The following is a 15070-nucleotide window of genomic DNA, read 5'->3' on the forward strand; positions in this document are numbered from 1 at the left end:
AACATATACACAACAAACAAACAAACAAGCAAACAAATACACAAATAAGAAATTAAAAAAAGTATATGAAAAATGAGAAACTTGACAATAGCTGACAGTTATCTTTCCATACCAGAACACTGATCACCCGATCACTGATTTGCTCCCCCTGCATATGAAGAAACGATAGTAATATTACACTAACTTGTCGTTTGGCCTTTGCGGGTGAGGTGTTGAGTGCAGAAGGTTCCAAAGTGACCCTGCCAACTCCCCCGCATCGACTTTCTCGAGAACCCGGGTGCGTCCCGGAACTGCTTTTGGGGGATCACTATACATTACAAACGCTGCGTGTGACACGAAGAAACACCGGATCTCAGGATATAAAACTCGGCTTCGTCCAGGGAGCGGGTTACTCTTCACCTTACTATCAAACAATGGAAGGTGTTGGCTGGTAGGCTCTGCCCAGCAGGTCGGTGAAACCTACTAACGCGCATCCAGGTTCTTACATCATTCAACCACCACCAAATACTCATCCTCGTCGTCATCATTGTCATCATCATCAATTCAAACGTGACTGCTCGTCGTGTATGAATTACGCTTATCTCCCCTTGTTATTTTGTAGTCCGTAGACGACGATTGCTCACCAGCGTTAGTTCTGAAAGTTGAATTTTACAATCAAGGGAGCTTGCGATCACCGGAACGAACGATGACGATCTCCAGACGATGGAAGGCTGTCAATCTCTTGAGAATATTCCCCATGTCTTCACTGTTTCTTGTTATCTCTGCTGAGCTTTCACATCGGCAAACTCGTCAAGTTGGAGGTAAGACAAACTTATATCAAAAGAAACAAATAACAAACATGAAGGGAGAACAGTGGTAGTGTAACGCGACCGTTATTTATGTTCGTATCAGGGATAGCTCTTCTTACAAGACACGTCACTCCACAATTAGGAATCGATTGAACACCAATTTAACTCATAAATGTGGTTTAATACATAGAGTAATGATAATGGAGCCAGTAAGCAATTACAAGCTTTTCTTATAACATCACAACATACATTAAGAAACTTCTCGTATCACCGGCATGTCGAACTATCTTAAGCTCATAGTGTACCACTGTATAAAACACAGTTTTGGCCACTTCACAGGCCTCTAGCGGTTCATGTGTCAAGCTTAAATGCTCAGAATCGTGAACGTGCATTTGTTTGTGCACTTTAACTTAATATTTCATCCATTGAGGGTACTACAGGATCATTTTATACACAATTTTTGGGTGACATATAACATGACAGAAATCAATATCCGATATTTCCATGCAGAGGATTATTACAGTCCTTTGGAACTCTTTTTCCTGTTCTTACATAATACCGTCAGGTCCCAAATGTGTTTGACTACTCCCACAACATACAATCCATATACTACAAGAATCTCATAAGAGGGATATGACATTAACCTCACTCGTCTACATTTATATACATTATACTACACATTTGTATAGTACAACGGGGCTCATACACAATAATCAGTGATCATGTAATATAATTATAAGGCACATATGACTCACATTCTCATAGAGAGTCCTCCACAGTCCACGCGGCAGATTTCTATACTATCGCCGATGACTAGTGTCAAACATAAAGCTCTCCTCACCGCGGGACCGGTTCAGTGTTGGGGATCCAATGACACGAGATTCACGCGACTGGCGGCACTCTGCGACCATACACCAATGCACTTTCACTTGGGTTGATTAGCTCCGGTAAACAGTACAAACACAGTCATAGCCATCCATAAAGCACATACTTTCCATTTCCATTAACTGCGATTCCGAAGTAGGACACAATTTCCAACGTACAGCAAGCAGGATACAAATGGTGAAGACAATAATTATAACGTGATGTGCCCACACATCTTTCACACATATGATGATTAGGGACGAGTATAGCGAAAGAGAGCAATGTGATTTTCTAGTCTCAGGTCTGAAGGGCGCTTATATACAAGCGATGTCTTCCGAGGTAGTTTCTCCTTCCTTCGCCAGTTCACAAACCAAGCAGGTCGGTAATCACAAATAAACCACCAGAAACTATACAGTACAGGTATAATAATGACATATTTACAGGTCGAAGCCACTAGTTATAGACTCCTTTCAAACAGAACCACCCCACGTTTCTTGCACTGACATGCTGCCTCACTGGTACCAGAATTAAGAGAGAGAGAGTCTCGATACTTTACATCTGTTATATATTCTCCAGCCCCAGTAGTCTCCATCCCCTTTTCCCCCTAAATTTTCCAAGAAAGACATAAAAGATAACGACACAGCACTCTGCACTGCCCTCCACCAGTAGAGCGATGACCACAAAGATAAACAGGAAGGAAGATAAGAGACAGGGGGGGCTTTAACCACAGCTCAGGCAGGGGATGGGCCGAGAGGGCTAGTCCTACTGCTACGAAAACAAATCATTAGTGTTTTAAATGGATGTAACACTGCTGAACTACAAAATATGCTCACTTATATACACTATGTACAACAATGTTGCAAGAAATTTCATAGAGAGGTCTACAAGAGCGAGTATAGAAATATATTGTATGCATGCTGCTGCATTGGCTGTCTGATCAGAATTGTATCGGTATTTCCAACACTAACTTAGCTATCGACAGACTTATTTTCTCAAACAATGTGAATGCAAAGGGGACATACTCCTTGGAGGGCACAACCAGATATAACCCTTCTTTATTACTGTGTTACAGTAGTAATTATGATATTAATGATAGTAAGGACAGTCATCACTGTGGTTATCATGTAGATGATAATAATATCATAGTCGTTAGCATGGTCGTCATCAATGTGATTACCTCAAAATTATTCGTAATGGCAGAAGAGGATGATAGTCGCAGCATTAGACAGAAAGATCCGTCTGCCCAGAAGAGTCTTTTTTTTTTGGGACGTTATCGCTCTCCTCCGGAGACATCGGAGGGGATTCCGTGAAGCCAGAGGCAGTCTCGGCGGAACATATCCCCGACGACCAGATACAGACCGATCTTTCGATCAATCGCAGCATGTATCTAACTACATCTTACAACGCACTATCGAAATCTGCGGTATGATTATAGTTTACGAGGACAGAAAGTCAAACACACATACAGGTACACACGAAATCCTTCTATTGTCAGGAGTACTGTGAATGATTTTGAACTTGTGCAATATCTTGTATCGACTGATTTTTCTATGAAAAATACATAAATGAAAAAAAAAGAGATAAAGTAGGAGCTTTGAAAAAAGAATAATCCGTCATTGCTTTAAACAAACAACAACATTATAAAATCAAGGATTCGTTTTGTCAATAATCTTGTAAATTAATGTTTTTCATCCCCTCAAAGCGTTTGAGAAGGAATTCAAATTTTTTTTTTGAAATAAAAAGTGTAAGCTTCCTCCTTTCTCCGCATTGATACTGTAATTCAACATGTCTTCTGAAAAAGGTAGGCCTATTTCATTTTTTTTAAAAATTATGGTAGCGATATGAAAATACGCAGAATCATCTTTATAATTATTTTCTTTGATTGTTGTCCATGCATGACGTCACAAAATCTTGCAGTCTTCTCATCTAGCAACGGGCAGCACCGAGATTTTTATTTTTTCAAACTCATAACTAATATGAAGGAAAGTTTATCATACTTAACCGATGTGTTCTACTTAGTGATATTGCTGCAATTACTCAATCCGCATTGCATTTGTGTTCATTAACCTTTAACAAGGTGATAGCAGTGTCTCCATAAGTGATGGCGCCCATGATGATCCATGTTATTATAGTGGAGCCTGCAGTACTTGTATACATAAACATTGCTTGGCGTGATCCCTTACTTAACTTGGTCTTTAACCCTTTCTGTGGGATTTTCTGTGCCACTATCGGCACTCAAAGCAAACAAAGCAGAGGCGGATCCAGGAATTCCGTAAAAAAGGGGCGCCTATACAAAATTAAAGGGGGAAGAGGGCGCACGCGCCCCCATTTTTTTGTTTATATCTTTTGTTTTAACAACAACAACAACAACAACAACAACAACAACAACAACTAAAATAAAGGGGGAGGGGGCGCGCCCGGATCCGCCACTGCAAAGGGTTAATGTGACAGTATGTTTTCTGGCACTCCCCCGTTTCTACGCCTCGTGAGGTAGTTTCGAGATCAGCCCAGTCCTGTCACAGCTAGCTGATGCTACGATTATTGGCTTATAGATACAATTCCCACCCTAAAGAAGCAACGAACAGATTTGCTGTTTGTGTGCAGGCCAACGGGAGGCTTTATGATAATGATAATGATAATGATAATTTTTATCTATCCATGATAGCCTCTTCAGTGTTGCCACAGCGCTACCAGAGGTCCCTGCCACTATCATTACCCTATAGATGTAGCGTTGCCAGGTACCCATTTATACACCTGGGTCGAGAGGGACATGGTGGATAAAAACATTTCGTCCAAAAACGGAGTAATGGGTTTTGTTCAGTTTGGGCGCAAAAGTGTTGTTTTACTCACTCTACATTGAACTCATGAATGAATGATCAACGCAAGGTTATTAAAAACAACAATAACAGGTCAACAACAACATGGCATTTTCCGAAAGATATTTTTTTTTCTCACTACGTCATATAGGCCTATTCATGAGAAAAGCTCTTTGCATTTCCATCAGCTATAGATCTAATTCTAAATCTAATCGCGATCGCCGCTCCCCACCCCAGCATCACAATCAGGCCATTATCCCCCAAAAAGTTTGGTCTCAGACCCCAAGAAAAAATAGAAATTAGGGTGTATGTTTTGATGCAAAGCATGCCATGCTGGTATTCTTTTCGCAGGACATTTTCCATCTGCGTTGCACGTCCGTCATGCTGCTTGTATTACGTACTCTAGCAGACGACGCTATACGCTAAGCACTGGTTGGCCTTGTACGAGTGCGAGCACGAGTGAACATTCCATACATCAGCAATGCACAGCACACATTAGCACACATTGCGAGAATTATGGGGACCCGCAAAAGAGGTGCAGTTCTATTTCGTGGTGAATGCCATAATAATTGTCGAAGTTGCTCAAACTTTGAAGAAGGTCCAGAGTTGTTCTGGGGTGTCTCTGTGCTGTGGCACAGTCAGGTGAGTAGTTTGCTTCGTAGTTTGTACCAAATTACACACTGCGTATCAGTGCGTAGCAGTAAACTTTTAGTTCTACATCAATGATACACATCAGTCCCACACGTACAATTACAAGTAGGTTCTAAGTGGTGATTTGAAAGCAACTACACTGCATGCACGCACTGGGATAGTCTAATAAATCGTATTAGAAACTCACAGCAAATTTTACACAGTGTCCCAGTAGATATCTACACACCAGCTCATCACGCCATACCACACACTGTACGGTTGACCACTTGAGAGGGAGGACCGGTGGTGCTATTTCTAGTGGGTACACATGAATCTTGCCTTGTGCCGAGATTGCGATAAGCCTGCATCTTTTTTTCAACAGTATTGTATTCTGTATTTATTATAATGCGGTGCTGATATTGATGTCAGGTCATGAAATGATTACCATTTTCAGGTGCGGCCAACATCCGTCTCGTCGGTGGCTCCAACGCCAATGAGGGTCGCGTTGAACTATTTGTGAACAACCAGTGGGGAACCGTTTGTGACGACTTGTGGGATCTCAATGATGCACAGGTAGTCTGCCGCCAGCTGGGCTTGGGACGGGCGAGCCATGCTCCATCCAACGCTCACTTCGGCCAGGGATCTGGTCCGATCTTGCTAGACAATGTGCGGTGCACTGGAAGAGAGTCATCCCTGCTTTCATGTCCGCACCAGGGTCTGGGAACACACAACTGTGCTCACAGGGAAGACGCTGGAGTCATTTGCGGACAAAGTGGTGAGCGTACATTTGAAAAAGGGAATAGAACTAGCCCTCAATCTTTAAAAGTATCTGTTTCCTTTTATCTTTGAAAAAAAAAAATATACCAGAAATGCTCAGAATATCCATCTCCCATTAAATCGCACATCTTGTACGCAGTCATCAATATCTTAAATAAAGATACTATTTTATGGAATAATTTGAATTATAATTTTCAGGATCAGTAAGACTGTAAGACAATTTAAAAGATTATATGAACAACATCTTTTTGATGCAATTAAGTTACAAGTTGATGAATAGTTAAATATGGAGGGTTTTTTTTTGTTCTTCTTTTCTTTCATATCTACACGTATCCATTTTTTTTTCTATTGATTTCAAGTTGTGAATCTTATCGTATTTTGCATTCATGTTTGTTTCAATCCAGTTACAAATGATTATAAATGATTACACATATTTCATCACAATATTTCTTCAGGGATCATTTTCAATAAGCCTACTGTGTGCTTCTCATGATTCCGCCTCTATCATAATTGACACCATGTATTTTTGTTTGTTTGTTTGTTTGTTTTTAATGCAAAGTTTGACAACCAATTATGAAAGTGGAAATAAAATGAAATGAAATGAAAATCTATTTATCCACATTTAACACGTACTGAAACACCTGAAAATTAAACCTAACTTGCATCAGCTCTCAGAAGATTTTTAAGTTGCCAACATGTTATTTGTTTTCTCTTTTCTCCATTCACATATTTTGCATGGCGTCAACCAGGATGAATAAATTGAATTTATGAACATTGTTAAACATACGTTAGATCTATTTACGCTTCTTATCATTTTCAGGAAAGGTTTATTAGTCCCAACAAAGTAACATCAATTAAACAGTTCCATACGGGAACCTGGTGGCCTATTGTATTAAGTCTATGGGGATTCAGAATTCAGTATGGAGCAGGTTAAAAACAGTACAAAAACATCAACAAACAATTGTGACATACTTGTAAGTAATGTGACATAATCATTTAAATGCATGGCAAATTTTTAGAGCTATTCTTAAATGATATCAAACTTGACATCATCCCCAGAGTGTAATTAGCAAATTTGGCATTTTAAAACAATCATCATGATTTATTACACAACCCAAGGTATGTATTTCTAATTGTGCTTTTCTACATTTCAATTTGCTCCTTTATTCTATAGCTATGCTCTTTGAAAAACAAAACAAAACATACAATCTGTTTTGAACTTGCACGACAATCTTAACTTCATCTGAAGATTGGGAAAACTGATGTTGTCAATTCACTATGATATCAAAATAGCTTTCTCTTTCAGTTCTATGCAAAGTTTCTTGGGATGTGATGTTAGTGACTACTTTTCCATGTCTGAAATGTTATAGAATATAATTAGTATGGTATATGAAGAGATTGCTTAATCATCATCGTAACCCTGACAAAAGCCAATGATTAGATTTCTCTCTCATTGTAATAGAGCTTTTGTGTGTTGAGACCTTTTCATTTTGCATCCTTGTCTATTTCAATAATAGGTGGAATCAACATCCGACTTGTTGGAGGTAGTGATATCTACGAGGGCCGTGTGGAGGTATTCATAGGCAACCAGTGGGGTACAGTATGCGATGACTTGTGGGACATTAACGACGCCCGTGTGGTCTGTCGCCAGCTGGGGCTCGGAGTTGCAGTGGAGGCACGGTCCCGGGCCCACTTTGGCGAGGGATCGGGGCCGATCTTGATGGACGACGTTCGGTGCAGCGGCAGCGAATCTTCCCTGAGGGACTGTCAACACCGCAGACTACACAACTGCCATCACAGAGAGGATGCCGGAGTGGTGTGCTCACGACCCGGAGGTGGTAGCAACCCAGGTAGGCTGCCGTCACTGGATGACTTCAAGTTTGTTGCTAGTGCTGGTGTTGTGGTGCTATCTCAACAGGCAGCAATGGTGTTGGAGCGAGATATGAAACAGTTGTTTTGGACCTGGTAAGCACCAGCACCAGCACAAACAATGAACTGGAAGTTGCTGATATTAGCACTCACAGCTGGTCAAAGGGTTGGGCTGGCTGATGGCAAACAAACAAACAAATAATGAAGTTATCTAAACAACATTTCTGTTGAATAAAGGTAAGATATAATTCAGAGGGGCAAGATTCAGGTGTAGAGGGAGACAAATTGAAGAAACTCACATCTGAACATTTCTGTTGATATAATTGCATATAATTGCGACAAAATTTGATCTCAATACAACACCAGGACTCTGACAACATTAGATCACAGAGATACCTTGAACCGTTTCCAAGATATGAAGAAAAATTGCAATTCTAATACTTTCACTTGACCTTTGACCCTTGACCCCGTAGTCCAGAATCTTTCCTAGAGAGACTCTATCTGGCAACACATATCATTATATATCAATGATTAAAGATGACCAAATCCACCTAATTCTTGTTGTGCCACCATGGGCTTCTTGTTGGATAGAGGTGTATTGTGACACCTGAGTGAGCTTGCTAACTTTACAACTAGGCCAAGTGTGGATAGATCACTGCTTACTGCTGAAAGGGCTTGGCAAGTTAAAGGGATGGTACAGTTTCGGATGAAATTGGGCTTAAGGTTTCCAATGTTTTTAGTGTTGATTTTGTGCAATAATGAGAAACATCTTTTGAAATATGAAAGAGTATGTAATCATACGCATTTGACAAAAAAGTTAATTCGACAAAAAATGTTTTTGAAATGGCTGAGATATCCAAAGCAAAGCAATCCTAATAAAAGGTCAGACCCCCCTTTTACATGTATTTGGATCATTTTGTTTTACTTTGTTTTGGGATATCTCAGCCATTTCAGAATCGATTTTCATCAAATTAACTTTGAATTCCTCTTAGAATTGCCTGCTCTTTATTATTTCATAAAGTGGTTTTTAAGTATTCTCGCAAAAAGTCACAAGCTGAATCCTTACCCTAACCAATACTGTACCACCTTTAAAGCTGAGTGCCAGAGTCCATAAATGGTCAATGATGATTTCAACCTCTTATTATGCATCTGTTGGACTGATATCCATGATAAATGAGATTCCATCTGTGTTTGCAAGTTGCACTGAATGTAACCGCCATTAAAGTATTGGTTGTCGTGTGCTGTCAAAAGCCTCATTTATAGATAAAATGGTTGGATAGTACCCTGTGTGTCAGACAGTTTTTCATTTTCTAACCTGTTCCATACGGAAGCATGATGATCAGTGTATTATTAGTCAATGGGGATTTTGGATTTCAGTATGGATTGGGTTAAATGTTCTTGGATGGTGAGTGCTTTACACAGGTTGCCACTTTGACAGACTCTCTGTCTCGTTATGTTTTTTTTTTTGTCCTAGGAGTTCGACTGGTGGGAGGGGCCAGTCGCCTAGAAGGTCGTGTCGAGATGTTCCTGAACAACCAGTGGTTTACAATCTGCGACAACACCTTCGACCTGCAGGATGCTCATGTTGTCTGTAGGCAGCTAGGGTTTGCCAGGGCCTCCTCTGCTCCGGGCGGAGCACGCTTTGGGCGGGGCTCGGGGGGCATCATTTTTGACTTCTTGGACTGCACTGGTTACGAGAATTCCTTGCAAGAGTGCTTTTGGCCTGATTCCGAGATTCCTACTGCGTGCGGACACGGTGAAGATGCTGGTGCAGTCTGTGTCCAGGCTACGACAGGTGACACAGACTAAATGCTCTCTCCCCAACACACAGTTGAACAACATTGTGCTCCCAGTTACACATTATGAAGCAAACTTGTGCAATATACTGAGGAAATATCGTTTTTTTAAATTCCACTTCTTTGATTCGCTTGCTATTTGACTTGTTAGAGTTTGAAAATGTTGAACCAAGTTTTGCATTGGGTCAACGTTTAGACAAGGGATTCAGATGACAAGAAAAGCTTCTTTTTTTTGTTTGTTTTGTAAAACGTGTTGTAAAATAAGATTATCAAGGAACATGTTTTTTTTTCTTCAAAAAAAAAAAACCTGCCGAACAATTCCTCTTAAAGGGGATGGCTAGTAACTGATCAGTGGGAATTAGTGGGAATGCTGAGGGATGATTGTTCCAATCCTTGTGGGATTCATTTAAGAGTACATTATATATCTGTTCTTGTGTGAAAATTATTTGCTTCAGAATGGTCTCATATTCAAGTAATGTGCAGTTTAATGTTTCCAGGTAAGCGTCCCTGGTCAGTGACGGGGCATTAATCTGCACATTACTTGAATATGAGACCGTTCTGAAGCAAATAATTTTCACACAACAGCAGATATATAATGTACTCTTAAATGAATCCCACAAGGATTGGAACAATCATCCCTCAGCATTCCCACTGATTCCCACTGATCGGTTACTAGCCATCCCCTTTAAAGAAATTTGAAATAAAAGGACTTCCTTCAAGTTTTGCTTGAAAATGATGAGATATAACTGAAAATTGCTGACATCATTGTCATCATCATCAACATTTAGGGTCTATTTTTTTCAACTCTTTTGGAGTGGACAGTTCATTTCCTTGATGATTCACCTCGGTGGTATGCCATCAGTTGGGTCAATGTGGGCGATATTAGATTCTCTTCTGTTTTCTTTGATTGTTTATTCCCATGTCTTGTGGGGTCTCCCACATGGATTCCTCCCAGTGACTGGGAATTTTCATATTCTCTTTGAGACAGTTTGTCTTTTCTGCTTCATCACTGGCCCTATCCTTAGCAGGCTTGTTGACTGGAGGTAGTTTCCATTTTTCTTTCTATCACATAGTGATGCCCTGCACATCCATCTGACCATCCTTACCGTATCTAAGCCTTTTCAAATAATTCTACACTGGACAATTCATTACCTACGCCTTACTACCATAGGTCATGCATTTCCTCACATACACATTATACGTCGTCCCTCTCACAGTTATTGGTGTTGCCCACGAAGTGAGGAAGGGCGAGAGCTCACAGAACTTCATCCAGTCACTCTGAATCCTTGCAGTCACAACTGCTTTTTCAGCTCCTTTTGCAGCAAACATCAGAGAACTTTTGCTACACGATGGGAAGACCAAGAGGACGCGGAACAGTGACAGTCCTGGCGCTTGGACTCCCATCCCCATTTCTAAAAAGCAGTTTTGCTTTTCTGTGTGGAAGCAGACGCAGCAATTTTGGATGATGTGTGAAACGTAAACCGTTCCGTGGTGTATGACCGACGCACACGTCAAGATCGCTGATTGGCTGGCTGCTCAATCTCGCAATTTTGCTTTCCCCAGGACGGGAGATTTTTCAGATTCAAGCATGCCCTGAAACAAATTTTACACATTTCATTTTCACAGTGGCCGTGTTGTGCTTGTGGAAGTTCTCTTTTACAATCTCCAAAGTTGCAGAACTTATCCGCAGCCTCAAACTTCCTGCCCCGGAGTTAAGTCCATTTGCAATTCCACTGGTACCTCTCTGCCATAGGCCTACCACGTCCTGGCATCTCAGTCAGATAAGAATATCTTGCTTGCTGCCTAAAGACTACCAGAGATTCTGCTACATCGATGGTGGATCCAGTTTGTACAGTTATTGCATCTTAAAGAGTTTACGCCATCACCTGAATAACAAATTCCACAAGGGTATTCTCCTGTTTTCTCTGTCTCACTTGCATCAGGCAAAAGATGTTATGACTTTGGACTTTCCAGCATTCAGTTTCAATCCCTTATCCTCCAAGGCAGCGTACCATGAAGATATCGTTACTCCTGTGCCCTACTCCATATTTTTAATGACTGCCTGGCGACCATGTGGAATGTCCGATTTTTGCTTTGTTTTTCTTTATCCTTTTTTTCCCCCTGAAGTCTTGTGCAAATTTTAAAACTGAATTTTTGTTTATACCAGACATACTTACAAGGGGGTCACTATGTCGATTAGTATGTGCACGTCATTAAAATTGCTCATTAGAGTTTAGTGTAATTGATTGTGGTGGCAGTTGTGAAGATTTGTCGGGTTCAAGGTGACAGGATACACATGATTACGTGAAAAGTTAATTTCAATTTTTTGAGTTTTGCGAATGCTTTTTCTAACAATGTCTAAATGGTTGAATTCATCTTTTTTTTTTCTGTGTGCACTTTAGTTTGCAATTGAGATAAATGTCAACAAATTCAGAGAACTGCATAAAATTTCATAGATTACATCGAAGAGGTTTGCTGTATCAGGGACAATTGATGATATCAGAAAGTATGGCAGTACCCATGGGTCCTGTTAATATATTCTTTTACATACATTTTCATTTTAGTATAATGTAGATCTGAATAGTGAGTATGAAGTAGTAAATTGCATAAGTACACACAAGAAGCTATTGATGTGTAATATCTTAATGCTACGTGTATGGTGGGTAGCTGAATGTATTTTTGTGTGTGCGTGTGTGTTACCAGGACCTGGGGTGAACATTAGGCTGGTTGGGGGCTCAAGCTCCTCTGAGGGCCGTGTGGAGGTCTTCCTCAACAACCAGTGGGGTACGGTCTGTGACGACAACTGGGGTATCTCCGACGCCAGCGTTGTCTGCCGTCAGCTTGGCTTCTCCGGTGCTGTGTCGGCCACAACGAGAGCCTCGTTCGGCCAAGGGTCGGGGCCCATTCTACTGGATGACCTTGGATGCACAGGAAGCGAGTCATCCATTGACCTTTGCCCTCATGGCGGGGTCGGTTCACACAACTGTGGCCACCATGAAGATGCTGGAGCAATATGTTCAAGAGGTGGAGGTGACTCAGCATTTTCAAATTGTCATGTTGCAGCATTGCCTGCAGGTCATGTGTGATCAAGTTACAATATGAATGTCATACTGTAAAACAAGGAATGTTCGCTTGCATTTTGACCCCTTTCCAGACGGGAACCTGGTGGCCTGTGTATTAAGTCTATGAGCATTTCAGAATTCAGTATGGAACGGGTTAATTTTGCGAATTTCACGATAGTCAAGATTCATGAAATAAAAATGCACGCGAAAGTTTATGTCTACACTTTATGCATTGAATGTGAGAGTTAACTCACAAAAATTTCATGCCACAAAAACGGCCGTCAGCTCCAATTCGCAAAAATTTCATGCCGCGAAAATATCATGTTTTACAGTATGCAATATTGGACTTTTTTTTCAGGGTACTTTAACCCTAAAATTTTGCTCAGTGCAGGCTCACAGTGGCCGTGTCGTGCTGTGAAAGTTCCCTATAATCTCCAAAATTAAAATTGCAGAACTTGTCCACAGCCTCAAGAGTTCAAGTCCGTATGCAATGAGACTGGTACCTCTCCACCATACCTCGCCCTGTCATCTTGCTTGCCACCTGCAGACTATAAGAGATTCTGCTACATCAATAATGGACCCAGTTCATGTAGTTGCTGCATCTTAAAGAATTTGCTCCAACACCTGAATAATAGACTCCACAAGGGTGTTCTCCTGTTTTCTCTGTGTCACCTGCATCAGCAGAAGATACCATGACTTTGGACTTTCTAGCATTCACTCAGTTTTTATCCCTTCCCTTCTATGCCTGCAAACTATGAAACTATAGATTAATATTCGTGTTCAAGATTTCTCTTGTCCACTCCTATACTTAGGAGGATCTTACTCCTATACCCTACTTCATATATCTTGATGCTATGATGGGTGGCTGAATGTGTTTTTGCATGTGCATGTGTGCTACCAGGGCCAGGGGTGAACATCAGGCTGGTCGGGGGCTCAAGCTCCTCTGAGGGTCGTGTGGAGGTCTTCCTCAACAACCAGTGGGGTACGGTCTGTGATGACAACTGGGGTATCTCCGACGCCAGCGTTGCCTGCCGTCAGCTTGGTTTCTCCGGTGCTGTGTCGGCCACAACGAGAGCCTCGTTCGGCCAAGGGTCGGGCCCCATTCTGCTTGATGACCTTGGATGCACAGGAAGCGAGTCATCCCTTGACCTTTGCCCTCATCGCGGGGTCGGTTCACACAACTGTGGCCACCATGAAGATGCTGGAGCAATATGTTCAGCAGGTGAGGTGAATCAGCATTTTGAAATTGTCGTGTTGCAGCATTCCTTGCAGGTAATGTGCGATCAAGTAATGAATGTCATACTGTAAAACAAAGAATGTTTGTGTGCATTTCAATTTCGCAAATTTCACGATAGCCAAGATTCGTGAAATTAAGATGCACGCGAAAGTTCCTGTCTACACTATATGCATTGAATGTTAGAGTTAACTCGCGAAAATTTCATGCCACGAAAAAGGCTGTCAGCTCCAATTCGCAAAAATTTCATGCTGCAAAAATATCATGTTTTACAGTATGCAATATTGGACTTTTTTTCCAGGGTGCTTTAACCTTAAAATTTTAAAGTTGTTTTAAGTGCTCTTTAAGGCTACATACACCATGTAAATGTAACATTTGCCTGAGCTAATTGTCCCCGCCGAACGAGTTCGAGCAGGGGACTATGAAACGGGCTCCGTACGTGTGTGTGTCCGTGTGTCCGTCCGTCCGTGTGTCCGTCCGTCCGTGTGTCCGTGTGTCCGTGTGTGCGTCCGTGTGTGATCAAAATCTTCAATTTGCTACTTCTCTGTCATTTATGAGCCAATTTTGATTCTGTTTGCTTTATATGATAGCACTACATGGGAGCTTTGAAACTTCTACACAGAATTTCAGTCGTGACCTTTGACCTTGACCTTTGACCTATATTGTACATTTTGCTACAAAATGCTACTCCTTCGCCATTTCTAACCCGATTTCGATTCCGTTTGCTTTATGTGATGGCACTAGGTGAGGGCTTCAAAACTTCTACACAGAATTTTGACCTTTGACTTCTTTGACCTTTGAACTTGATTTTTTGACCTATATTGTACATTTTGCTACAAAATGCTACTCCTTCGCCATTTCTAACCCGATTTCGATTCCGTTTGCTTTATGTGATGGCACTAGGTGAGGGCTTCAAAACTTCTACACAGAATTTTGACCTTTGACTTCTTTGACCTTTGACCTTGATTTTTGACCTATATTGTACATTTTGCTACGAAATGCTACTCCTTCGCCATTTTTAACCCGATTTCGATTCCGTTTGCTTTATATGATGGCACTAGTTGAGGGCTTCAAAACTTCTACACAGAATTTTGACCTTTGACTTCTTTGACCTTTGACCTTGATTTTTGACCTACATGTTATATTGTGCATTTTGCTACAAAATGCTACTCCTGCGCCATTTCTAACCCGATTTCGATTCCGTTTGCTTTATGTGATAGCACTAGGTGAGGGC

At 41.2% G+C, this 15070-nt stretch overlaps 1 protein-coding gene across 1 annotated transcript in view; it reads left to right on the forward strand.

Moving 5' to 3' along the window:
- Positions 1-593: 593 nt before the first annotated feature.
- Positions 594-15070, forward strand: part of LOC139719009 (scavenger receptor cysteine-rich domain-containing protein DMBT1-like) — a 40651-nt gene continuing 26174 nt past the window's right edge. The window contains exons 1-6 of the mRNA XM_071630451.1: positions 594-800; positions 5553-5873; positions 7393-7725; positions 9219-9539; positions 12244-12570; positions 13504-13824. Coding sequence (XP_071486552.1) covers positions 686-800; positions 5553-5873; positions 7393-7725; positions 9219-9539; positions 12244-12570; positions 13504-13824 — 1738 coding nt within the window. The 5' untranslated portion in view covers positions 594-685. The remainder of the gene's footprint in view (positions 801-5552; positions 5874-7392; positions 7726-9218; positions 9540-12243; positions 12571-13503; positions 13825-15070) is intronic.

Source organism: Diadema antillarum, unplaced genomic scaffold (genome assembly GCF_040938485.1).
Source record: "Diadema antillarum isolate AM-2024a unplaced genomic scaffold, OU_Dant_1.0 scf00000103, whole genome shotgun sequence".
Lineage (NCBI taxonomy): Eukaryota > Metazoa > Echinodermata > Echinoidea > Diadematoida > Diadematidae > Diadema > Diadema antillarum.